Raw genomic sequence first — 23,544 nt, 5'->3', positions numbered from 1 at the left:
TTATTATTATTATTATTATTATTATTATTATTATTTATTATTATTATTTGGTATTCTAGGGTATCAATTTGGGGGTCTATTGGGGATCTCTCTTTTATTCCTTCGTGGGGTTGTACAGCTTCATGAAGTGGTCGATTTCTTGTTAAGGAGAAAGCAAAAGAAAACAACAACAACAACAATGACGATTACCTCAAGTTCTTCGTTTAGGTTTTTATTTTTTGGTACAACTAGGAGGCCAAAAAACATAATGATGTATAGTAAGGGGGTTTTAAACTCTTCACATATAATGTTACAGAGTCGTTATAATACCTTAAAAATAACAAAGAATCTCTCCTTTCGTAATATTACTGAAAATACACTGGCTGATACCCCCTCTGGTTATATACAAGATCCTGCAAATCATCCCAAGCAAATGGTTACGTACAAAAAATTGACTATTGAAGGGCAGGCCGCATTGGAAGCTATGGAGCGGGAAGAAGATCTAATGAATCGTGAAGAGTTAGCCTATAGTGGCTATACTACACTAGCTATTCAAGAATGTAAGGCAGTTATTTTAAACAACAAAAGTACAAGAGAAGAGCTTGAATCATCTTGCAAAAGTCTTAACAAATCTCTAAAGGAGTTGATGGATTTGATTGGTTGTACTGTAGAAAAAAAGTCATCACAAAATGTGGCAGAATCATTTCTCAACGGAGATGAAACGACAGATGATAATATAGTTTCTAATGAATATATAGTAGTTAGTAAAGATGACTGTAATCATATAAGGTATATTATTGCTTTAGGAATGAGAAGACTTGGAGATTATAATGCGGCCGAAAATATGTGCATGGAAATTCTTTCTCTTGATAATTCAAACTGTGATGCCTTGGAATCACTCATAGAAATTTATACAGGTACAGAAGAACCAGAAAAACTTCGTTTGTTATTTGATAAATTATCTGAATGGGGGACCAAGGAAGAAAATAAAAACGAAGAAGACCCAAAGATTAGTGAAAAAGGGAGTATTAATGGTATTTTAACTACCGAAGATGATACAAAGAGTACTCAGTTAGTTGAAGTAGGGATGATTCTTCTTTCTGATATCATGATAGAATCTGCTTCTCGTCATTATAAGGAGCATGGAGAAGGTTCAACTTCACGTTTTTTTCTTGAAGCAATCTCTCCAATGATTACGGTTTTTGGACCACATTACACTTCACTTTTTATTAATTCTCTTTTTAGATCTATGGATGAGCAACATTTTTCTGCAAGATTTGAGACTCGGAACAAGAAAGAGTCTGAAAACACTATTGGTTTGGTAATAGCTTTTTTAAAAATGCTTTTGTCGCGGAAAATATATGACTTGGTTGAAGATTCCCTGATGTTTGAATTTCGAATTCTTTCTAAACTACATGCTGCCCTTCGTTTTAATGGACGAAAACATGAAAGTTATAAAATATGTGAAAGGCTCATGAATTTATATCGAGGTAATTGTGTAAAAAAAGATTTATTAGTTCAGAATAAAAAACAAGAAGTTCAAAGAGAGTTACTTAAAGATTTTGAATCCACCTATAAAACTGTATTTTTTCAATATGTTGAAGATCGTGCACTGGATTCCTTAGAGGTTGGTAAACAATTGTGTATTCAAGCTATAGAGGAATTTCCTGAAGAAGCATCCCCATGGGAAACTTTGGGGCTTATACTTCACAAGATGGATCCTGTTAACGGATTAGATGATGCTATCGTTGCAGTAAAGAAGGCATTTTCACTAGACCCTGAAAATTTACGTATCATCCTTACACTTGCAAATTTTTTTAAAGCTCAGAAACGGTACAAACTTTATGAGATAATGATAGATCGTTATGAACTTTTGAAATATCTTATTGAAAGTGGAGCAACTGAAGAAGAAATAAATACTATTACTGAGGAGATTGAAAGTCTTGATATAAATATACCACGTGATACAGAACCGGATGAGGTTAATGTACAGTTTGCCGATATCCAAGAACACTTGGAACGAATGGAGATGTCACATACATATTCCATGCCAATTGATAAGGAACCGCGAGTTTTTGGAAAGCAACCACTTTCTGCACCCATGTTAGACAGCTCTATCAATGCTGACAGACCGGAAAGGCTAGTGGATCCTGAGAGTAATCGTTATGAATAAGGTCAATATCTTGGAAACAAGGGGGGAAAAATAAGAGATCAATGATGAGATCTCTATAGGTTATCTCATATCAGGGTACTATATATATATATAATGTCTTCTCACTATTGATTCCTTCCACATTCCTTTTTTCCACTTTCCATGAGGAGGTATAAATCTTTTTCTATTCAACTATGATAATATTTGATGGCTCTCACTTCTTTTTTTCCCTCACTTAGCTTTATTTGTTCTTGACCCTTATCCTCGATTTTCCCTTCTTTTCTGTTTCCTATATGATATGGGTGAAATTATTTCTCTTTCTTTTATACTTCCTTAAAAAAATCCTTGTAGAAGACTTCCAGAAGTTTAGTAGTGTTTCACTAGTTTTCTTCTTTTTTTTTGTGGGGGTGGGGCATATATAGAGGGTTTTCCTGATATAACAGTATGAACACATCAACTGATGTTGAGGAAGCTGAAAGGCTTGAGGAACTTTCTCAGGGTATTTTGTTTTTGGTTATGTTAATATTTTGTGGTGGGACTTTTTTTATGACAAATATGTCAAATGTACCTTTACCTTATACAGTAGTTTTGTTCCTGTACGGTATATTTGTCGGATTTGTGACCCATGTGGTTGCCCCGGAAGTTTCTACAGCTCTCGGTGATATTCCACCAGAATTACTATTCTACATATTTTTACCAGTGTTAATATTTGAGGGAAGTTATGCTATGAATGTTCATGCATTGCGTCGTGTTTTTCCTCAGGTACTTTTATTGGCATCTGTAGGTGTAATTATCAACACTGGTTTGCTTTCTTTACCTGTGTCATGGTTTTTTCCACAATGGTCATGGTATACAGCACTATTACTGGGATCTTTACTCTCTGCGACAGATCCAGTGGCAGTTGTATCACTACTTAAGGGACTTGGAGTTGACAGCAGAATTACAGCTATGGTAGACGGTGAAGCTATTATGAACGATGGTACTGCCATTATTGCATTCAAACTTCTATTACCAGCAGCACGTATTGGTTATGTAGAAGATTCTAACTGGACAATAGTTTTAAAATGCATTCAACTTGCAATTTTACCAGTTTTTGTGGGAGCTATTTTCGGTTTTTTACAAGCATATTGGTTGCGTCGTGCAGCAGATGGTTTGGTAAGAGCATGTGTCACAGTCTCCGTTACATACGTTTCTTATTATGTTGCAGGAAATATTTTAGGGACAAGTGGAGTTTTAACATTATTTTTTAGCGGGACATTTTTAAGTTCTTACTGTCCTTCAATATTTCCAGGACGTGAAGGAAATTTAATCTATGATATATGGGAGTTTTTAGTACATCTTGGAAATACGGTTTTGTTTTCCCTTGTTGGTGTTATATTAGTAGCAGACGTTATACCTACACTAAACGTAATGGATATTATTATTATCGTATGTATTTATATTTCAATGATTTTGGCACGTCTACTTATGTTAGAGGTTCTTTTACCAATTCTTAACCTTTTTTCTTACCGGTTATCACAACGAGAGGTTGGTTTGCTTGTACATTCAGGACTTCGAGGAGGGGTAGCAGTAACGCTTGCTTTAGCAGTACTTCAAGCTCGAATTGATGCAGGTGTTCAAATTTTAAAGGTTACTTGTGGAGTGGTACTTTTAACATTATTTATTAATGCCACAACTGCAGAAACAATTGTAGTCCTTCTGGGACATAAACGTAAAGAACGACATCGAATGGTACAAATGGAATATGCTATAGAACATTTAGGGTATGTCTCTGAAAGGGCACTTGAAACAACTAAAAGTAATGCTTTTTATCGTAGTGCTAATTGGGCAGCAGCAGAGAATTACGTAAGAGGGCATCTTCGTAATCCATATGAAGATATGAGTACCTTAGAAGAAGATGATGATGTAATAGTTAATCGTCTTCTTATGAGAGCATTTAAAGCTTCTTTATGGCGTCAACGTGATGATGACCTTATATCTGAAACTGTTGTTCTCACTCTTGCACGAGTTGTGGCACGTGCTATTGATAATGGACGACTTGTTGAGGTAAAAGATCTGCAAGGAAATGAGACTAGTAGAGAAACTCAAATATCTCACGAAGAAGAAGCTCGGTTAATAGGAAAAAATCTTTTACCTCTTTGGGTAACTGTTTCAGAATATTTTCTAGGGAAAATGTATTGGAATTGGGAGCATGTACGTGCTCAACAAAACGCCATTATGATTTTACTTTCTTTTGCACGTTGTTTAACTGATGTAGGTCCTATTAAATATCAATACGTGAAAAATGAACTCCAGGGAAGACGTATTGAATCTTGGATGGCTTCACAACGAGCAGAAGTTCACCGTGTTATTAGACTTTTCTATGCAAGCTATCCAATGGCCACAATGTGTGTTGCTACTAGCCGAACAGTTCTTAGAGCTGTGGGTAAAATTCAAAAGGAAGTAAAAAAGTTGCAAGAGAGTCATGGCTTTGGAGTTAAATCAATTTCAGTACTTGAGGAAATGGTACACCACATGCATGAGCACATACCTCGTTCATGGGGAGCTCCTAAACGAGATAATGAATTAGTTGTTGCTGCTTTATCAACGACACCGTTAGGACGTGGTCTTGACCTTGAAGAGATAAATATATTGAGCGCTATGGGAATGACGAAAAATTTTAACGAAGGTGATGAAATAAAAGTTGATGATAAAATGTTCTACGTCGTTGTTTTTGGTGCTTTAAAACCCAAAAGAGGTCGTTGGACTGCTGCTCATGAAGATATAAAAGGGTTCGGATGCATTATAGGTATTGAAACTTTTGTTATGCCATTACAATTACTTGAGGATAAAATGAATCGTTGGGTTGTTACATCTACTGAATGCCAGGTTCTTTGTATTCCTTATAGGTGCATTAATCCTTTCGTCTGGGAAAATTCATTTGCTTCAGTTCAAGCCTTTTGGCGAGCTGTTGCAGTGGAGACACTTCTCCCTATATTAGAGAACCTCGTAACATTACCTTCAAACCTAGAGGAAGCATCCCGTGTTCACTTAACTGCTATAATAATGGATGGAAAACCTTTAATAGGTCCTAAAGAATGTAACGAAGCAGAATTATCGGTTCAGTTTCATTTATGTTTTTACCTACGTGGATCTGATACAACGGGTTTGTTTCGTAATGGACATACAGCCCCATGCTACATATCAGCTCTTTTTGCTAGACGACTGAAATGGGAAGATCCACAAGTTGTTTTGTACATTGTACCAGTGAATGTGTGCGATGGTGGTTACGTTCCATGGTCTTCTGGAGTACAATACAGTCGACGTGGATCTTTAGCACCACAGAGAAATACCGCAATAGATATTGAAATTAATTCTTCATTGGTTACAGAAACTGTTCAAATGGATGTTTCAAGCACGTATGCAGAAGCTGGAGATATTTTTAGCTCTATTTTGCGTGGTCATATCCCTGGTGAAGAAGGTTCTTTACCCTTATATGAACCACATTCAACAGAATCTAGCGCTATGGATGAAAGTGAAGTCTGTGTTTTACAGAATCCAAATCATTTTGTCACAAACGTGCCATATGTTAATCAACTTTTTGTGCGCTATGCAGCTGTTTTAGAGAGTCTTTGTATTGCTGCTTTACGGTATGTAAGAATCCCAACAGACCCTTTTAATCTTAGGCACGCACAATATATATCGGAGCAGGCGTTAGATTTTTTGACGAGTTTTTGCAATGAACTAATGCTGTTATGTGCATCGTTACGTCGACTTTACCGCCATGATTCAACAAGATCTATTCCCACTTCCATTAAGAACGAAGAGGAAAATGAGTTGGAGGATATGAAAATGGTATGCAAGGTGGTTATGTGGAACCGTATGGCAGAGACACACAGGGCATTTCACTTAAGAGCTATGGTGTTGCATATGAAAACCCTGGCCAATAGACGATTTCGAGACCTTTCAGAGTTCCTAAGAGTACTTGCAGAGGAGCAGCCAAATTTAAAAGAGACGGACTCTGTAGAGGAGTTGCAACGTATTTTATTGGGACTAAATCCAAAATAATAATCAACTAGTAATATAGTAGTAAAATAAAACACTTCCTGTTTTAAAAGGGAAGGAAACAAAAAAAAAAAAAAATAACATAAGTAAAGTAAAAGGATGAAAGAGAAGAGTGTGGCTAAATAAAAGACATAATTCTTTATAATTGGTAATGAGAAGGAAAAGAAAAACAAATTTTATTTTTCTTTTCACTCTTAAACCAACGTAAAAATGTAAAGAAAAAAAACTCTTTATTGATATTACTTTTCTTTTCTTGTCGCTATTCCTTTGTGTCCTGTAGCCAGTGGATAGGAAATAAGAAAGTGTAGATGATGATGATGATGATGAAGAAACATTCTCAATATTGTGTAAAGTAAATTTTGGTGTGGCAGTGGAATATGCCTTTCTCCTTTCTTTTCTTACATCTTTTCTCATTGTGTAGACTTTCTTTGAAAACAAACAAACATGGATCCTGCCAATGCGGCGGCGACATATTTAACTCTCACCTTTGAGCAAATGGGTGTCCCCTGCAAGGTTCTCAATACACCCGAAAAGGGAAAACATGTTCTCGCCACTGCAGATATACCAGAGCAGACGGATCTGTTTGAAGAGACACCCATCGTCTCATGGCCGGCGCAGGGGTATTTGGCTCTTGACATGCCTTTCTGTTCACATTGTCTTCGTCAACAAAGTAGAAAAAATGAAATGGATGAGAAGAGCGATGAAAACTTGTGGCACAAGTGCGAAGGTTGCGGCTCAATGTTTTGTTCAGAGAGTTGTGAATCGACGAGCAAAATTGCTCACCGTATTTTATGTGGTAATCTGCAGAAATTTCGTGAAGACAATGATACCAATTCTCTTAATACAGATAATAGGAATTCTAATAAACCCATCACAAAGGAGTCATTGGCACGATGTGTTGCTTGGATTATAGCTCGTATTGCCTCATCCATTAAACACCAGGGATTTAGTGGTAAAATGTTAGAAGAAGACCATAAAGGACAATCTGAAACTATTTCCAGACAGATTTTTCAATTGGCAACTGCACCTTTTAACCGTCTTATTGATACTCCAAAAGGTACTGTATTCAGTGATGTGGATGTTGTTGCCTGGTATAGCGAGCTAGATTGCTTGTTACGAGAACCCTGCCGCACCACACTTTTGGAGGCAACTGCGGAACCACAATGTGAGAAGGATGATTGGGCAAGAGAAATTGTTGATGCGTTACTGCGACATGATACTCTTGAAACATTACTGGGTCAGATGACTCTTAATTCACAGGCAGTGAATGGTTTTATCCTCTCTCGTCCTACTGAAGAAGACTCTTCTGCATCCCCTCTGCCTATTGAATGGGTTCTGAAGGGTGGTGGCATGTATACCTTACAATCTGCATTTAATCACTCGTGTTTACCCAATGTGGTTGTAACAGCAGCGGACGGTACACATGATATTACCCTTCGCACGCTTCGTCCCATACATAACGGGGAAGAACTCACCATCACATACATTCCACTTGAGAATAAACGAGAGAAGCGTCATGAACTTTTAAAGGGGTACTTCTTCACATGTTGCTGCCAAAGATGTGAAGATGAAAAAGGGAGCGAAGAAGAAACTAAAAAATCCCCCCACTCAATAACAAAACAAAACTAGATATTATAAAAGAAATGTGACGATTAAAACTCCATTATCTAGATAAAAAAGGGGTCTTGCTAAGAACGGAAAAGTTGGGGATAGGAGGTGGTTTGCTGCTTTTTATTTTTATTTTTGCTCTATTAACAGCTTTTTCTTCTTTACTTTCATTCATTGATCCATTTCTGTCATAGTTATAGCACAGAAATTGGGAAATCAAAGGAAAAAGAAAATGTGGTACGCCTAATGTGCCTTATTTCCACCACCGACCTTGGATTATTGTCATGTTATGTGCGCCGTCATTGAGAGAACTTCTTTTAAAGGACAATAATAAGGTTTTGGCTGTTCGACTCGTCAATAGTGGACATCTCGCATCGCTACGCCTTTTTCGTCGACGAACACTCTTTGCTAACACACAGAAAGATATAATGGTTGGGTTTGCAACGGCGTCCCTGCTGTTTAGTGATACGGTGCGTGATAGGGTTCGTATTATTGGAACTGATCCTAAAGACCTTCCTTGTGCTGCCGAATTTGCAGACGATTGCAGTACTTATTCGGCTGTAATACACTTGCCTCGATTGGAGGATGAAGTGACTGTAGAAACACCATCCCACACATTAAATGATTTGAATCAATTATACAATAATACAGTAATACAAGAGGATGCGTGATGGTTGACTGGGAATCATCGCTAGGGAAGTTTGGAAAGTATTCAAGCCGAAAACCTGTTATCTCCAACGAATCTTCTTATCTAGGAATATGAGAGTAATGCCTAGGTGTAGTGAAACCTGGGTTGTGCCATCAACGTTGTTGTTTGTAAGCACGTCAATGGAATAACTTGAATTGCCCCTTAAATTAATCAACGACCTCTTGAGAGTTTTCTTTTTTTTTGAGGGCGAGATGTGGGGGTGAGGGAGGGGGTACTAATTAAAATCTTCTTTCTTTTTTCTTTTTTTAAATTCTGTAAATATTATTTTTTCTTCTCTCCTCTCTTTTTTCTGTTTAGGTTTGGTTCTCCTGTTTGCTTTTATTTATTCATTTTTTTTTTTTTTGATAGCGTGTGTTTCTGTTCTCTGATGGTGGTTCTTTCAGCAGCCCGTCAGCGAGCCTTGCATTACGCTTGGCGTAATGTAGATTTTGTAAAGCTTCAACCAAAGCATCTTGAATACTTTAGTAGCATTCTTCAAGAACCATGCCCTAATAAAAAAACTGTGGGTAAGATATTAACACAACCTGACAAGATAGCACCCTTTAATAGGGATTGGATGAACCAAGTGGAAGGAGAGTGTCCGGCGGTTCTTCTTCCAACATCGACCCAACATGTGGCCGCCATATTAAGATATTGTCAAGAAGAAAAGATTGCGATAGTGCCACAGTGTGGAAATACTGGATTGGTTTACGGATCCTCCGCTCTTCACGATGAGATTATACTAAGTTTGAGAGAAATGAATGCAGAACCTGTTGTCTCAAAGAAGACGATGTCTGCTGAGTCAGAAGCGGGTGTTGTATTACAGCATTTACAGGATGTTGCTAAGGCCCATGATCTTCTTGTACCACTCACAATGGGGTCAAAGGGAAGTGCGCAGATTGGTGGTACTGTCAGCACTAATGCTGGTGGAATTCATTTTGCACGTTATGGATCTATGCATGCAAACGTCTTGGGAATTGAAGTTGTTACAGCAAAGGGTGATATTCTTAATATGATGTCTACCCTTCGAAAGGATAATGCTGGGTATGATTTAAAGCACCTTTTTATTGGGAGTGAAGGAACTCTTGGGGTAGTGACTCGCGCTAGCCTAAAGTTGTTTCCTTTTCCTCGTTCAGCACAATTGGCATTATTTCGTCTCCAATCATTTGAGGCAGTCTTAGAGCTCTATCGTCTCGCCCAAGAACACCTTGCAGAGTCTCTCTCAGCTTTTGAGGTTATGGATGGTGAATCACTTCTGACCACCCCACAAGAGGAATTACCCTTTAACAGAACAAACAAGAGTGACATTTTCCGTACAGGGAATGATTATAGTAGTGCATATTTTGCTGTTCTAGTAGAAACAAATGGTGGTAATGCAGACCATGATGTTGAGAAACTTGCACATTTTGTAGAGGCAGCTGAAGAGAATCCCTTGTGTACTAATAAAAATAATAAAGATGAGAATTTTGAACCAATTCTTTCACAATCATTGAATCAAACAGCACAGTTATGGAAAATACGTGAAGACACACCTGTACGACTGGCCAGCGCAGGCATAACGTACAAGTTTGATATTAGTTTCCCACTAGACAAATTTTACATGGTAGTGGAACACTTCCGCGAGTTACTATACAAGAATGGGAAATTCAACCCTGATGAAGTGTTGGTTGTGGGATACGGTCACTTTGGGGATGGAAATATTCACCTTAATATTATTGATCGTACACGTAAACATAGTGACGCACTGGACGCCGAACTTTTTCCAGCAGTGTACGAATTCTGCGCAGCACACTCTGGTTCGATCTCTGCTGAGCATGGAGTTGGTGTACAGAAGAAATCCTACCTTGGTCTTTCCCGTGCCCCAGAGATTATTGCCGTAATGAAAAGTCTGAAACAAATGATGGACCCAAATGGAGTTTTAAATCCCTACAAGGTACTTGAATAGGTGTGAATAAAGTATTTTCTTTGCCTTGATTTGTTTTTTTTTTCTGTTTTTTTTTTTCCCACGTGGGTGTGTCTTTTTCCTTCGTTACATTTTCGGCATGAATTCTTCTTTGGGTTATTATACATCTTGATATGGTGAATTTCCTACAGTTTGTCTTTTTAGTTTTGTTTTCGTGCTTCCTGATTTTATCTATGTACGTGGGCGTGAGTGTGAATGCAAAAAAAAAAAACACAAAGCTTCCCCTCCCCCACACCTTTCTCTTGCTTTATCTGGGCTTTAAGTATCATTGTTCTTGTGTGAATTGGGACAAGAAAGCAAAACAAAACAAAAAATACACATACATAAACACACAACCCTCCCTCCCCCAAAAGGGGTGTTTACTGTGAAAGCATAAGGGTGATTTGTTGTAACATCATCAGTCAATAGACCCTGTGTGAGAGTTATGCTTCGTGTGCATTGTCTCACAGAGAAACTATTTAATGTTTCACACTATAGACGCACACCGCGTATGTTTTATACCACTATTGGAAATACTTCGCAAAATAAAGGATTATCACAGCCTTCTTCCTCTTCTGAGGTTGTAGCTGTTTCTGCTAAAACACAAGATCTGCAGAGTGGTGGTGATGAGAAAATACGCACTGCATCCCCTCGCAACAAGCGAAGAGAAGAAACGGATCGTTCCAATAACGGTGGACCATCATCGGCGACTTACAAAGCAACACGAAGGGTGTCATCAGAGATTAAGGTGAGAAAGCGTGCCCCATGGGGAATGCAACAGCTCCGGGATTCATGGAGTATTGATGCTATGACGAAGGGTGATAGAGAAAATATGAGTGAAAGAATTCACAGAGAGTATCGCTATCATCCAGAAGAATTCCGTCGTGCCCATATTAAATGGGCGGCAATTATGATGATTCCCTCACTTTTGTTGGGTGCTTTTGCCGGATATTACTATCATACGGGTCGACCGTTGTGGGAAGGTGACCCGCAGTACGTGCTAAACCTGATTAGGCAGATGGATACATCACCGCGAAGTCGGTTACACGCTTATCGAATTGAGGGAGTAGAGGAGCTCCCAGATCATGTGAGGGCTTATCGAGAAAAAAATTGGAAGAAACGCCTTATGTTGGATTGAGATCACCTAAAGTAAAGTAAAGGAAAAAGAGGGATATACGGAAGGTATCTGTCTAAGGTTGATTTGGCAACCGGATATCTTGCTTGTTTTTCCTTTTTTCTTTGTGGTTTTATTTGGAGGTTAGCTGCGTCTCAAGAAAGAGAATGTTTCTATATGAAGATATACCTATATTTTGTGTGATTGGCTATTTTTTTGGTTTGTTAGTTTGAATACATATTCAGCAATATCAGTGCCCTTTTTTTTTCTTTTTTGGTTTTTTGATTTACCATAAAATACATTACATCCTAGCTGACAACGTGCAACTGGGAAAGGACGGTCAAACCCTCCCTCACCCAATCCGTCTCCTTCTTCCACTGGTACACACACATACATACACACATACAAAAAGAGAGAGGAAGAGGGATAAAGAAAGAAAAAAAAAAACATATTCTTGACTCCTATTAGTGGGAAGATGATGTTGGCACCTCAAGACCGTCTGGTGGAATGTACACAGTCCTCTGATCAACAGCAGGATGACGCCGGTCGCTATGCTATTGCCAAGGATGATATCTCACCCGGTGAGTTGGCGTTTATCGCCGCACCGTACGTTGTTGCAATTAATCCCAATAGAGCCACCAGCGCAATGTATATTGTGGTCAAGGTGGAAGAATGGGAGAATGTATCAGGTCGCACAGAAACCACAAATGCACAATCGGCAAAACCTAAAAAGAAGGGTAAAAGATTACCTACATCAGATAAAAATGGGTATATACCACTCATTTCTACTACAACGGTGTGCTGTAACTGTTTGAAACACATTCCAGTGGGTACTGCTTTTCTAAATTATGAAACTATTAAGCAGGTTTCTGATGACATCGTTATTGAACACGCTGAACGTGAGGAAAGACAACGGCAAAAAAAGGAAGAGGATGCATTAGATGAAAAGGCTCAAAGTACTCTTAATGAGGAAGAAATTGCTGGAGATGGCAGTGGAAAGAAGAAAATAGAAGAATCGCAAAAACCCACAGGGTCTACTCGTATGCGTTCAAAAAAGTATGTTGATATGAAGCAAAAAATGTTAAAGACAGCCACAGCACAACGTGAGGCGGAAATGTACGAAAATCACATGAAAACAATGCGGTTTCATGATCTAAAAGAAATATCCTGGCCAGAGCGTTTGGTAGAAGAACAGAAAGATCTTCCAGAGAATGTGTTAAAAGATGGTATTTGTGGATGTTCTGGTTGTGGAGTGGTTGTGTACTGTTCGAAGGAGTGCTGGATGGAGTTTCGTGAGATGCACAAAAAGACGGGTGATTGTGAAACATTACGCAACGTGTACCCATCTCTTATGAAAGGTTTTGGCACTCGTGGTTGTGATAACAAAAAGAAAATTCCAACAGGAAGTTTGTCTTTAGACTCATGGAGTGTAAAACACTGGATCCGGAGAACCAGTGAAGAGACAGCGTTTGAAATGCAGTCATTACTATTGGCAGCCTTGTTGGTAGCACGGTGTGTAAAGGAGGGCTATGCAAGTCATATGACAGAGGAAGAAGAAAGTACTACTGTAACAGAGGAAACTAATGAGAGCTCCAGTAAGAGTGATTCTATTAATACTACTGATAAGAAAGAAGGTATTCCCTCAGTTTCTAATGAAAAGGATCCATCCGATAAAGGAAATGTAACAGTGGCATTTACCACGGACTCTACTATACCCAATGAGGTAAAACTAATTCGTGCCTTACGTCTACGAAGTGGTACTATGATAGAGGTAATGGACCCAAAGGCTGTTCCTCATGAACATGATGGTAACGCAGAAGCAGATGAGGAATCAAAAATTCCTCTTACTGTAAGTAATCATACTATATTAAGTGTTGGGATAAGTAAAGAAGCAACACACGCTATCCGGGACCCTCGTTGGTTTGACGCAGCTCAACTCATTACAAACATTTCTGTATTGAGTAAAGCATCAAGAAGTACTTTCCGAAGGTACTATCGTCGATTTGTAAAACTTGTTCTTCCTTGGTTGAATGGAGGTAGTGAGACCACAGATTCTACACTAACTATTTCTCATGCTTTCTTTGATCGTATCAGTGCTGCAGCGCAATGTAATAGCTTTGGTTTGTTTGATGCTAAAGGGGATTGTATTGGAGTCGCACTTTACCCAGAGGCGTCATACTTCAACCACAGTTGTCTTCCCAATCTTTGCCGTGTAAAATGTCGTGGGCGTCTGGCTGCATTTTATGCCCTTAGAAAGATCCGTAAAGGAGATCCTCTCACAATATGTTATGTGGATGTTCAGGAGAAATCATCTGCAGAGCGTCGCCGTATTTTATTGGAGTCCTATCGCTTTTTCTGCCAATGTGAACGCTGTCATGGATGTTCTACCACAACCACAACTACCACCACAACCATAACCACTGCTTCTAATGCAACGACAGCAACTACTTTTACTGCTAATAAAACTGCCACTACCACTACCACTACAACAACAACTAATGAAAATACAACTAATGCAACTACGACTCTTATTGCACCAGGAATACGACTCTGTGATGCCTGTGATGCACGCGGCTATTTACGACCGGTGCCACCTATTGGGTCTTCCTCCTGGGATATGGATGAGGTGCAGGGGTCAGAATGCACTATATGCTACCACCGCGTTTAAATAGGAACCATAAGAGAGGACAAACAGAAAAACGAAAGTAATAATACTTCTTGTTGTAGGGGGATGTATTTGCGTTTATCTGATCGAATTGTGTTCCCACTAATATTAATTGCTTTCATTGTGTTTCTACAACACTATATTGGAAGGGAAAAAGAAAAACAAGTGATTTCATTCTGAGTTTGACTTTAGTTAGTTAGTTAGTTAGTTAGTTAGTTAGTTAGGGTCATTTCTGGTACCAGGTTAATGGAATAATTGTATATTATTTTACCTTTTCTTGTTTCCTTGATACAATCACATTTGCTTTCTTTTCGCTCTTCACCCTTGAGAGAAGGGGTGTTTCGAACGGAAAAAATACTGAAAGGTCACGAGACAATTAACAAGAACAAAAAAGAAAAAGAGTAAGAAAATAAAAAAAAAGGAATAAAATACCTCAGACAAGTTTGACATGTCTGCTATTGATCAGAGTGAATTCCATCATTTTGTTCTTTTTCAGCACGGTTTCTGGGCAGCATCTTCAGAATTCGACGGACTTTTAGTTGCTCTATTCCAGGACAACGAGAAAAGTTGCAGTAAAGACCATAAAGAGAGTGTGAAAGGGGAATCTCTGGGTTCTGATTTACCCTCTGAAGTAACACATAGTATTAAAAAATCTGGTGGTCGTCTATTTTCAAGGGGTAATCTCACCTGTTTTACCCCAGACAGCAATAGATACTTGGGTACGCACCAGAGTACCTGCAGTTGTGCCTGTAAATCACTTGAAGAATTTTTACCTGTTTTTAATGATTGGATGGAGAAAGTGAAAAAAGAAAAGGATAACTGTCGACTTTGTTTTTCGTGTGTTGGACACTCTTTTGGAGGTATAATAATGCGTGAATTAGTTTATCTCCTCCTGGTAACAGAAGATATTAATGATTGTGGAAAAGATTTATTTGACTCGATAAAGAATGTACGTGAAAATTTTATCAAATTAAATATCACATTGGAAAACTTCATCACTATCGCTACCCCACATTGTGGTGTGGATGAGTGTTTGATTGCCCCCATGTACTATGGAGCAAGAATTATTGCCATGTTATGTGCGCCGTCATTGAGAGAACTTCTTTTAAAGGACAATAATAAGGTTTTGGCTGTTCGACTCGTCAATAGTGGACATCTCGCATCGCTACGCCTTTTTCGTCGACGAACACTCTTTGCTAACACACAGAAAGATATAATGGTTGGGTTTGCAACGGCGTCCCTGCTGTTTAGTGATACGGTGCGTGATAGGGTTCGTATTATTGGAACTGATCCTAAAGACCTTCCTTGTGCTGCCGAATTTGCAGACGATTGCAGTACTTATTCGGCTGTAATACACTTGCCTCGATTGGAGGATGAAGTGACTGTAGAAACACCATCCCACACATTAAATGATTTGAATCAATTATACAATAATACAGTAATACAAGAGGATATAGAATCCTCTTTGCAAAGTTCGTCACGATTGATTGCTGCATCACTTCGTCGACATTTGGATTGGAATCTTATAGCGCTACGGTACACACATCCTATACCTTTGGCTCACGTCTCTTGCCTTGGAAGGTTAACACAGTACGGTTCAACTCCTGAAATTGTACGTCGTATAGCACAGGAAATCATTAAAGTATATTAATTATTGGATTATTCTTATTGTTTTTTGTTTTGTTGTATTTTTGTACTCTTCTTGCATCTAAAAAAAAAAAAAAACGTGCTTCATCCATACAGTATGAAAAAAGAAAAAAAAGATAAGGAAAGAACAAATAAAAATTAGTTCTGTGGTGCATTTTCTGCTTTATTACTATATTTTCTCATTATTATTATTATTATTATTATTATTATTATTATTCTTATTATTATATTTATTTATTTTTTATATCCTCCATTCCATTTCTTCCTTCTCTCTTCCATTGCTTGTACAATCCATTAGGGGCAGCTGGAATAAAGGAGGGGGAGGCAGGTGGGCTGGAAAAAAAAAATGCTGGGCGAGCTTCCCCCTATTGTGGTGTTGCCCTCCAACCCAGCGGACTCTCTTAGACCAGTGCCTTTGTTCGTGCGCTGCTCAGGCCTCTACGAGATTTGTCCGGCGAACTATCACGGTATTCCGTCAAACATAGACAGTCCACACATTCATACAGTACAAACAGCATCATTATATTCACTTCAGACACACCGTTCACAGCCGAACGTTGCAAGCAAAAGGGATGAAAAAGTAGTGTCAGGAGTTGGGTCGTCAATCGTGCACAGGCGAGAGAACACAAGTGAGTCTCATGATGCTGCTCCTAGTGGGGATAAATTGGATTCATTAACAGAAAAGGAAGTGGATGTTCTTCTTCAGGTGTTGGAAGAACGATTCCAGAAGTACTCCGCTGCGAAGCAACAGACAACAGAACAGTACTTAACTCGTATAGAAAGGGATGTTGACCGCTTTTTAGTATCAAATTATGGAGGTGGTACCTCCCGACTTAGCGGTGGTGTAGCTTCCTTTATAAAGAGTACGTTAATGGCGAGACTTCCATCTCCAAAGCGAAAAAATAAGGATGATACAAAAGATAATACTACTAAGGAAGTCACTCTTAAAAAGAGCAGTAATGATGATAGATATTCTGGTTTACCCACTCTACAAGAGTCATTCTATAGAGCTAATTGTATTCCATTTAATTACTTAGATGTACGTCCAGAAAACATGAGGGCGATAGGTGAAAATCTTGTAGTACTTCAACACTGCCTGGAGGAATATTTCCGACCAGAAAGTACCATTCGAAACTCTCTATTGGTACCAATTATACGCGGTGTCTGGAGCCAGTCGCTAACCCCAATGGAGAATACCGCTAGGGAGCTTCTGGGAGTAGCACAACAAAATGTGTGGCCTCCATTGAATCATTTTATTAGGCGAGGAGAGAAACAAGGTGACTCTGTGAAATGGAACGAATGTCGTTCTAGATATGACCGTATCGTAAAGGCATTGCAAGACGACTTGAATTATCTTTTTACTATTCACAAAATGGATGAGACTGCAGCAACGACTTCGTCCAGCTCAATGCAGCAGGGTTCACTGGAGGGATTATCAGACTATGTACCTGTCAGTGGACTGGTGCTATCACGATTACACCGACTGGAGAATGAGCATCGAACTGTCTGGGATTTTTGGCGGTCGCGGTAAGAGAGAGAGAGAAAGAGGTGAAAGGAGGAGGAGGAGGTGGTGGTGGTGGGGGTGCTGACGTTGCGTTAGTTTCTTTTTTTTTCGGTATATCCTGTTTTATGTGCTTTTCCTTTTTTTTTTGACTGTATATTGTACTGATATGTGGAACGATGTGCATATACATGGAGGTGGTACATCATCCGTCACTGTTATCTTTATTATTATTATTATTATTATTATTATTATTATTATTATTATTATTTTCTTGTTTATCCTTTCTTCTCTGTTTCTTTGGCTTTGGGAGTTATCACATTGGTATTTCTTTTCTTTTTTTTCTTTTTCGCTTCTTCGATTGACGCATTGAGGCTATGTTTCTCTACAGGTGCCAACCCCAGCAGAGTGGAAACTGACGAAAGAAGGGAGGCACAAGGTAAAGGAGGAAGAGAGTGTGTGTTATTCTTGTTCTTTTGTAATTGATATAGTGGGTGGAACATTATATATATATATATATATATATATATATATATATATATATGCAACGACTTATTCGCAGTCGTCGCAGTTGGAAACTGATGGATATCCGCCGGCGACCACCCACACTAAACCGGCTGCAAGGTGTACTGCAGTTTACACAACACCCCACCAGTGTGGCCGATCACCGTCGTGGACATCACTTTGATGCTTCCGCACAAACAGCACTGTACTCACGTCCGGGGCGTGTGGGCAATTTGCACAACCCAGACGCCACGTGGCATCTTAAGGATGTGAAGAAGCTTAAGAAGAAGGGCAGTTTCAATGCGGCGGCATTCCGGCGGAACTTTAGTGACTCTTGAGAGTAAGCGCGAAGCCAAGAAGGATTCAATGAGAAAAAGAAGAAGCGAAAAAAAAAAAATAACGGCAACAACAATAGCGGGCAAAAAAAAAACATGAGCTTGCTTATGGCTGAAAATGAAAGAGAAAGTAATTGCCTTTCTTGTTTGTCTCCTTGTAGTGTTTTGGGATATACTTTTTCTTTTGTTCCTCCCGTTTCTTCTTTCTCTATCAATAAATATCATTTCTTCTCTTTGTTCTTTCTTTTCTATCCCATATATATATATATATATTCTTTCATTTTCTTTTATTTACTTCTCTCTTCAAGAGTTACACGTAATAACAAGGGAAGGGACGGCGGCATGCTTCGACGACTCACACGGACCACCACCACTACCAGTACTATTACTACTGCGGCTGCTGTGCGCACTATTGTTGTCTTCAGCCAGCAGCACCACATCCTCGAGGGAAACCAGAAGGCCCGCAGCAGTCCCAGTAATGTGTGGATTGAGGACTGGGAAGTGGAGGGACACGGACTGCGGCCTGAACCCGGTGCAGTGCCAACACAGTTGCTTCTTGATAAGCCACTGGAGCTCTTTAACTTTGATCAGCTTCTTTCCCCACCAGAAGTAATGGAGGCACCAAAGCACAGCAGCTACAGCTCGCGAAAGATGTATGGAGAGAAATTACAGTTTGAACTAAATGATCGTGCTCAAAAGCATGGATTTCAAAGCAAATGGTGGCTAACTAGGGCACAAGCTATGAAGAACTCCCTTACTTTTAAGGGTAATGCACGTAGTTCCATTATCTTAACAAAGAGTTCGCTTAAGTTATACCACTCCAGTCAACTTATCGGAGGAGAGTCCCTCATGACACACCCTGTCTCTGGTGGTTCAAGGAAGCTGTACAGTAAGAAGGGTGAAGCCTTTCAGGTGCTTTCTGATAATATTCGACAGAATAACTTTAACAGTGGTCTTTACTTTACAAATCGTCAACTGGAGTTCTTTAAACTTGCAGTGCAGCCAAATCAGACACCTGTGGTACTGGATATTTCTTCTGGAGAGCGTTATCTGATTTATAACGTGGAACAACTCGAGGATCCTGAACTCGCACTCAAGACACTTGATCGTTCTCCCGTAAATATCCCAACTTTCCTCCTCTCTGGAGAGCCTATTCAACACGAAAGTATGAAGAAGCTTCCCAAGTTTAAGAGTAACTACTGGTTGAGTGGACGTGATGCGGAGCTTTATCAATGGCCTATTAAGGAATCTGAAAAGAAAAAGGGTGTACCACTTCGAAATGAGGGAAGTGGAACTCTGCAGGTAGAGCTTTATAATGTGGAGCAGCTTGTAAACCCTGAAGAGGCTTTTGCCAAGGCAGGTCTATTCATCCAGTAGGAAGAAGAAGAAACAAAGAGAAGAAGAATTAAAAAAGAGTATATAATTACATTCATATATATATATATATATATATATATATATATATATAAGCGTATAGATAGTGAAGGATGAGCATCGATGCAAGAACAAAAACAAAAACATAAGAAAAAAAAACCGTACACTTATACAAATGCATGAAACGCAACGCAGCAGCATACCGCAAAAGAGCTGGAAACCGATTGAAGACATCTAAAAGAATAGGAGAGCGACCGATAAGAATGCGGAGAGGAAGTCAAAGAACTGGGACCAGAAACATTCTTTTTTTCCTATACTTCTGTCCCATTTTATTATTATCTATTTCCCCACTTGTTTACTTGTGTATCGACAGGTGGAAGGGCGTTTTTTTTTTGTTTCTTTTATCCACATTCAAAAATGTTAACAATAAGCCAATAGGAGAAGAAGGGGGAAAAAAAAACAGGGAATATTGGGAAAAGAGTAAGGAATGTGTGTGCTGGGTATAAATAGAGAAAGAAAGAATAATAGTGAATTAGCGTTCACACATATAGCAGTTTTGATTATGTAGGGAAGGTTTACACATTTCGTTGTTATTTTAGCTATTCTTATTTTGACTGCATTATTATCTCTTCCTCTTCATTTTCTCCTCTCATTCATCTTCCTTCTTCTCCTCCTCCTCCTCCTCCTACTACTACTACTACTACTATTACCATTCTTTTCACTTAACGTTAGCTTTTTTTTCTACGTTTCTTGATGAATGGGTCTATTGTAGTTGGGGAACCAACAAGAGTGAGGAGTAGCTGTAGAAGTGAAAGAGAAAAAGGAGAAAGTTGTGTAGAATGTATGTATGTGTATGTGTGGGAGCGGCACATCTGCACATATAGAAGTGGTTTAAAGAATATTTCTAATGAAGGACCATGCGGTACATGTTATTTAAAAGAAAAAAGAATCAGCATTGCTGTTTTGTTCTTCTCTTCTCGTTGTTGCTGGTTATGTTCTTTTTGTTTTCCTTTTCCTCTGCTCTCACCTTTCTTTCACAGGTTTTGCAATCGGTGGAGAGAGAGAGAGAGAATTGCATCCGGTTTTTTATTTCTTTTTATTGTGTATTTGTGTGTGCGCATAAGCATGCACGTCATAGAGTGAAACTACAATACGAAGGGAAAAAAAAGAAGCACCCCCATATATATATATATATATATATATATATATATTCCTCACCCCTCTGCACTCACTGCACCAAGTAATTCTGCCCCTTGTTGTTTGGACCGTATTGGTGGATGTTTCATTTTTCGTTTTCTTTCATTGTTTTATTTCTGGTGTTAAATGAAAAATTTTTTTTCTGTTTTGGGTGAAGTAAAGAAGCAGAAAAAAAGAGGGAGCAGTTTCAGGGGTGACAGACATGTTCTGAATGTCGCTTCTATTAGTAATGGCTTCTGCCTTTGGTGTTGGTGTAGGTTGTGTGATGGTGATGAATTCATGAGGGAAATAAAAATTCAACATAGATGACTTGTTCGTGTGTGGAAAGATCAGTGGGAAGAAAAGTGAATGCGAAAGAGAAAAAAAGAAGAAAGAGGTGAAGGAAGTATATATATATACATATAATTGTATTTATGCATAGAATGAGTAGTTATTTTACTCATTCTTCCTCCTTTGCTTCTTCTACTTTATTATTATTATTATTATTATTATTATTATTATTATTATTATTATTATTATTATTATTTTATCTGACGCATTCATCAACTACGTTGTGTTTCACTCGCATTCTTTTGTTTTAAGGCTACGATTGCTCTTCACATGCACTGCGTGGTTTATGTGTTTGTTTGTGTCTGTGGGCGGGTACTTCTTCTCCCACCTTTTCCATTGCCTCTTTTCTACAGTGGAGGAGGGGTGTTGAGGAACTCCCACGCATAGCACCAGCGGAGTATATATATATATATAAAGCTGAAGAGAAGAAAGAAGAAGAAAAAAAGAAAGAAAGAAAGAAAGAAAGAGAGAAAAGAAAAAGAAGAAACATTTTTTTGTTTTGTATTAGAAGTGCATGCGTGGGTAACGGTGTTGTACCACGCCGCGGTGTCTGTAGTTCTCTTTTTTCCTTTTTTCTTTTTTCTTCTTTTTTATCTTTTGGATAAGCAAAAAAAAAAAAGAAAACAAAACGGATACCCTCCTTTTTTTTCTCTCTCTCATATACACACGCTTGGAGAAAAAAACTTTTCTTTTTCTCCCTTATTTCTCTTTCTTTCTTTGGAATAACACACTTTGAAAAAAATTTCTTTCTGGGTTATTGTGATTAGGGACTTTTTTTTCTACTCCTGTTTCTACAGCCTCTGGTAGATACTTTTACGTGCCCTAAGGCAGTGAAACAGTGAGAGCACAGATACTACAAGTACCTAAATATTTGGGCATAAAAGAATATATAATTATAAATATATAAATATATTAGTTTTTCTTTCTTACTTCTCTACTTCCTTACTTCACTTTTCACTATTTCAGAGATATGCGTTATTCAAGGCCTTGGGCTGCTGTTTTCACTCCCGCAATGCCATATTTGGAGTCATTCCTCAGTCGTCATGCTCGACCCGACCATCCACTTCGCCGTCATCCAATGTGGCTGACTTCGAGTGAACTAAATGGCATTCCCAACATTCAATTTGATGGAACTCATGCGAAAGATTCTGCGAAGGACGATACAAATGTATGTCCACCCATGGTAGTGGCACAGGTACCTTGTACATTTCTTCTTTTTAACATGGATCAGCTTCTTCCTGAGGGTGAGGTTCGCTGGCAACTGCCTCCTGCGGATGTTCCAATGTCAATAACAACAATGAAACCATACGCTTTGGATGTTCGAAATCAGTTGGAACATCTTCGCAAAATTAGAGGATTTGAGTCAAACTGGTGGGGATCACGGAAAAGATGGGAACTTCGAGGAGGGATAGTTCCAACTGATGCGCCTATCTGTCCGATTAAAGTCTATATTATGAGAGAACTATTGCATATTTCTATGGTGTCGAATGGGGAGGAAATTCTAAAACACTCTTTTGTGTCAGGTAAGACAGGTATATTCAAAACATGGTGGAACACAAAAGATTTCTCCCCAAATGAATCCCAGTTTCAAGAATGTGTGGAAAAACACTTTAATAAACATGGTTTTCAATCACCGTTATACTTTTCTCAACCCCAACTTCGTCGTGCGGGAATCGCAGTAAGACCTGACGCAGAACCTCTTGATTTTACTCTTCTCTCCACAGATCCTATTTTTGGAAATGACAGCAATAATTCATCTATTTCAAAAAACAGTACAACTTATCAGCAGTATTATCATCTTTCACAGCTAGTCCTACCTGATAGTTATAGAATTCCACCCGTTGTACTGGAAGCAGAAAGAATGAACCCTGGTCGTCCTATCCACGGTATTTCTGGTAAACCACTTGATATTCCAGAACTGAAGTATGAGGCGTTACTGAATTCCCCTTCACCGGAACTGGCATCTATTATTAGATGTGAAGATGAATCACAGAGGTTTTCTTCTTACGCAGATTTAGCATCCCCTCTTACATTTCGTGGGCGGAATCTGTGGTACCTGCCTCACAATGTTCTGGAATTAGGTGGTTTGATTGATGTGAACTCTGTTCCAGTAGAAGTATCTGTGTCTAAACTTGCTATCTCTGGAAGGCACATGTACAATGTAGAACAACTACTGCAGCCTTTGGAGGGATACAAGGCTGCTGGATCTATATTGCTTATGAATCAATACGATAATAAGAGTGAAGACGAATCTCACGATTAAGGGTGTCGGTGTTTGTACAGATATTGGGTGTTCGCAAACTGTTCTTGGGATGGTTAACAAGTGAGAGTGAGAGTATGTGTGTGTGTGTGATATATATATATATATATATATATATATGTTTAAATAAAAAAGGGGGAAGGGGATTGATTCTGTATCCTGGATTGATCCTATTTGAAACAGACGAGGGAGTTTTTTTGTTTT

At 38.8% G+C, this 23,544-nt stretch overlaps 12 protein-coding genes across 12 annotated transcripts; all 12 read left to right on the top strand.

The window, feature by feature from the left end:
• Positions 1 to 247: 247 nt before the first annotated feature.
• On the top strand, positions 248 to 2,152 carry LSM04_003930 (uncharacterized protein; the record flags this gene model as incomplete). The annotated part of the gene is made up of 1 exon (XM_067333473.1): positions 248 to 2,152. The coding sequence occupies one exon, from the start codon at positions 248 to 250 to the stop codon at positions 2,150 to 2,152; it is 1,905 nt and encodes a 634-aa protein (XP_067190460.1).
• A 423-nt stretch (positions 2,153 to 2,575) lies between these two features.
• Positions 2,576 to 6,178, top strand: LSM04_008242 (Cation/H+ exchanger; the record flags this gene model as incomplete). Its single annotated transcript, XM_067333472.1, has 1 exon — positions 2,576 to 6,178. The coding sequence occupies one exon, from the start codon at positions 2,576 to 2,578 to the stop codon at positions 6,176 to 6,178; it is 3,603 nt and encodes a 1,200-aa protein (XP_067190570.1).
• A 441-nt stretch (positions 6,179 to 6,619) lies between these two features.
• On the top strand, positions 6,620 to 7,804 carry LSM04_009004 (SET domain; the record flags this gene model as incomplete). The annotated part of the gene is made up of 1 exon (XM_067333471.1): positions 6,620 to 7,804. One exon carries the CDS (start codon positions 6,620 to 6,622, stop codon positions 7,802 to 7,804), a length of 1,185 nt encoding a protein of 394 aa, XP_067190582.1.
• A 263-nt stretch (positions 7,805 to 8,067) lies between these two features.
• LSM04_000503 (uncharacterized protein) lies at positions 8,068 to 8,454 on the top strand (the record flags this gene model as incomplete). Its single annotated transcript, XM_067333470.1, has 1 exon — positions 8,068 to 8,454. One exon carries the CDS (start codon positions 8,068 to 8,070, stop codon positions 8,452 to 8,454), a length of 387 nt encoding a protein of 128 aa, XP_067190375.1.
• A 405-nt stretch (positions 8,455 to 8,859) lies between these two features.
• LSM04_000712 (FAD linked oxidase) lies at positions 8,860 to 10,416 on the top strand (the record flags this gene model as incomplete). Its single annotated transcript, XM_067333469.1, has 1 exon — positions 8,860 to 10,416. One exon carries the CDS (start codon positions 8,860 to 8,862, stop codon positions 10,414 to 10,416), a length of 1,557 nt encoding a protein of 518 aa, XP_067190384.1.
• Positions 10,417 to 10,858: 442 nt separating this feature from the next.
• LSM04_009574 (uncharacterized protein) lies at positions 10,859 to 11,551 on the top strand (the record flags this gene model as incomplete). Its single annotated transcript, XM_067333467.1, has 1 exon — positions 10,859 to 11,551. One exon carries the CDS (start codon positions 10,859 to 10,861, stop codon positions 11,549 to 11,551), a length of 693 nt encoding a protein of 230 aa, XP_067190595.1.
• Positions 11,552 to 12,002: 451 nt separating this feature from the next.
• LSM04_008280 (SET domain) lies at positions 12,003 to 14,195 on the top strand (the record flags this gene model as incomplete). Its single annotated transcript, XM_067333466.1, has 1 exon — positions 12,003 to 14,195. One exon carries the CDS (start codon positions 12,003 to 12,005, stop codon positions 14,193 to 14,195), a length of 2,193 nt encoding a protein of 730 aa, XP_067190572.1.
• Positions 14,196 to 14,640: 445 nt separating this feature from the next.
• On the top strand, positions 14,641 to 15,843 carry LSM04_006954 (protein of unknown function DUF676; the record flags this gene model as incomplete). Its single annotated transcript, XM_067333465.1, has 1 exon — positions 14,641 to 15,843. One exon carries the CDS (start codon positions 14,641 to 14,643, stop codon positions 15,841 to 15,843), a length of 1,203 nt encoding a protein of 400 aa, XP_067190533.1.
• Positions 15,844 to 16,185: 342 nt separating this feature from the next.
• Positions 16,186 to 17,370, top strand: LSM04_000994 (uncharacterized protein; the record flags this gene model as incomplete). Its single annotated transcript, XM_067333464.1, has 1 exon — positions 16,186 to 17,370. The coding sequence occupies one exon, from the start codon at positions 16,186 to 16,188 to the stop codon at positions 17,368 to 17,370; it is 1,185 nt and encodes a 394-aa protein (XP_067190393.1).
• Positions 17,371 to 17,882: 512 nt separating this feature from the next.
• Positions 17,883 to 18,182, top strand: LSM04_001178 (uncharacterized protein; the record flags this gene model as incomplete). Its single annotated transcript, XM_067333463.1, has 1 exon — positions 17,883 to 18,182. The coding sequence occupies one exon, from the start codon at positions 17,883 to 17,885 to the stop codon at positions 18,180 to 18,182; it is 300 nt and encodes a 99-aa protein (XP_067190397.1).
• Positions 18,183 to 18,521: 339 nt separating this feature from the next.
• LSM04_003165 (uncharacterized protein) lies at positions 18,522 to 19,556 on the top strand (the record flags this gene model as incomplete). Its single annotated transcript, XM_067333462.1, has 1 exon — positions 18,522 to 19,556. One exon carries the CDS (start codon positions 18,522 to 18,524, stop codon positions 19,554 to 19,556), a length of 1,035 nt encoding a protein of 344 aa, XP_067190448.1.
• A 2,494-nt stretch (positions 19,557 to 22,050) lies between these two features.
• Positions 22,051 to 23,343, top strand: LSM04_000919 (uncharacterized protein; the record flags this gene model as incomplete). Its single annotated transcript, XM_067333461.1, has 1 exon — positions 22,051 to 23,343. One exon carries the CDS (start codon positions 22,051 to 22,053, stop codon positions 23,341 to 23,343), a length of 1,293 nt encoding a protein of 430 aa, XP_067190389.1.
• Between the last annotated feature and the right edge of the window lie 201 nt (positions 23,344 to 23,544).

This window comes from Trypanosoma melophagium (assembly GCF_022059095.1).
Source record: "Trypanosoma melophagium isolate St. Kilda chromosome Unknown ctg27segment0, whole genome shotgun sequence".
NCBI classification, from domain to species: Eukaryota; Euglenozoa; class Kinetoplastea; order Trypanosomatida; family Trypanosomatidae; genus Trypanosoma; species Trypanosoma melophagium.
This window is presented reverse-complemented; position numbering and strand designations above follow the sequence as displayed.